This window comes from Montipora foliosa, chromosome 8 (genome assembly GCF_036669935.1).
Source record: "Montipora foliosa isolate CH-2021 chromosome 8, ASM3666993v2, whole genome shotgun sequence".
Classification (NCBI taxonomy): Eukaryota; Metazoa; Cnidaria; class Anthozoa; order Scleractinia; family Acroporidae; genus Montipora; species Montipora foliosa.
The window spans coordinates 42,027,061-42,028,608 of record NC_090876.1 but is presented as its reverse complement, the minus strand read 5'-3'; the positions used below and the strand labels follow the sequence as shown (position 1 = coordinate 42,028,608).

At 51.9% G+C, this 1,548-nt stretch overlaps 1 protein-coding gene across 1 annotated transcript; it reads right to left on the bottom strand.

Moving 5' to 3' along the window:
* Nucleotides 1-341: 341 nt before the first annotated feature.
* On the bottom strand, nucleotides 342-1,277 carry LOC137968824 (craniofacial development protein 2-like). Its single transcript, XM_068815301.1, has one exon. The coding sequence runs from the start codon at nucleotides 1,275-1,277 to the stop codon at nucleotides 342-344; it is 936 nt and encodes a 311-aa protein (XP_068671402.1).
* Nucleotides 1,278-1,548: the final 271 nt, after the last annotated feature.

Sequence of the window (1,548 nt, the reverse complement as noted above, 5' to 3'; positions counted from 1 at the left end):
TTGCATGGGATGGAGAGCAGCATGATACCCCGCCAGTTGTTGCATGATGACAGGTCCCCTTTCTTCGGCAGTTTCACCAGGTACCCTTTCTTCCATTGCTCTGGGATCTGCTCGTTCTCCCAGATCTTCATCAGGAGTGGATGGATCATCTCCGTGGAGGTCTGGACGTCCGCCTTTAGTGCTTCTGGTGGAATGCCGTCTGGGCCTGCTGCCTTGCCTGACTTCAAGGACTTGATAGCTTTGCTGACCTCGGCCTTGGTTGGTAGATTCATGCTCACCGCTAGCTGGTTTGCTGCTGGTGGGATGTCAGGTGGGACTTGAGGTGAGGGTCTGTTGAGAATCTATTGGAAGTGTTCTGCCCATCTTGCACTCTCTTTGGCTTCATCTGTGATGGTCTCGCCGTTCTTGTCTTTTACTGATCTTGAGGGGGCCTTGCTTTTCCCTGACAGTGTTCTTGTGATCTCATACAGCCTCTTCATGTCTCTTTTGCCAGCTGCTGTTTCTGCTTTCTTCTGAGGTCGTGTATGAATCTCCTCTTGTCCGCTCTGGTGCTTTTCTTGACCTGTCGGTTCAGCTCCCAGTACTGGGCCTGTAGATCTTGCTTGTGTTGCAGGTCTTGGGTCTGGTTGATGGCGTTCTTTAGCTGTTTCCTCTCTTTGATGAGTGTCCAGGTATTGGCTGACAGCCACTCTTTGTTGTCTAGTTTTCTTCCCCAGGACCTCATTACATGTGACCTTCCAGGTGTCCCTAAGGCCACACCATGTCTCCTCTACTGATTCTTCTGGTTGGTGGGCGAGTGCGCTGAACCGGTTTCTCAGTTCACTTTGGTAGACCTCAGCTTTTGTTTTATCTTTCAGGCTGTGTATGTTGTATTTGTGGGATGGCCTGTCTGCTCGGTCTCTGTAGACTTTCAGCTTGACTTTCAGGTCTGCCACCACCAAGTGATGGTCCGAGGCTGCGTCTGCTCCTCGTTTGACTCTGACGTCCAGCAAGCTTCTCCTCCACTTTCTTCCGATGGTGACGTGATCGATTTGATTCACAGTCCTCCCATCTGATGATGTCCACGTCGTCTTATGGATCTGCTTGTGCTGGAACACGGTGCCTCCAATGACCAGGTCGTTGAAGGTGCAGAACTCAGTGAGTACCTCTCCATTCTCGTTCTGGACGCCAACTCCATGTTTTCCCATGACGAGTTCTCTGTTGGTGTTGTCTGCCCCCACTTTAGAGTTGAGGTCACCCATTAGGATCTTCAGGTCTCTTCTTGGCAGCTTATCCATCACTGTTGGAGCTGCTCATAGAATGCCTCCTTTTCCTCTGTCTCTGCTGCGTTGGTGGGTGCGTAGCACTGGATGACGGTGGCTTTCCTCCCCTGGAGTTGAACCTTGCGTCGTCAGAGCCTCGGTGATACTGGCTCCCAGGAGAGTAGTGCCTGTGCTGCCTCAGGTGTCAGAAGCAGGGCTACTCCATGAAGGTGTGGGTGTCCTTCTCATGTCCAGAGTAGATGATAGTGTCACCACTCGTCAGTCGCGTTCGTCCAGTGCCGTTCCA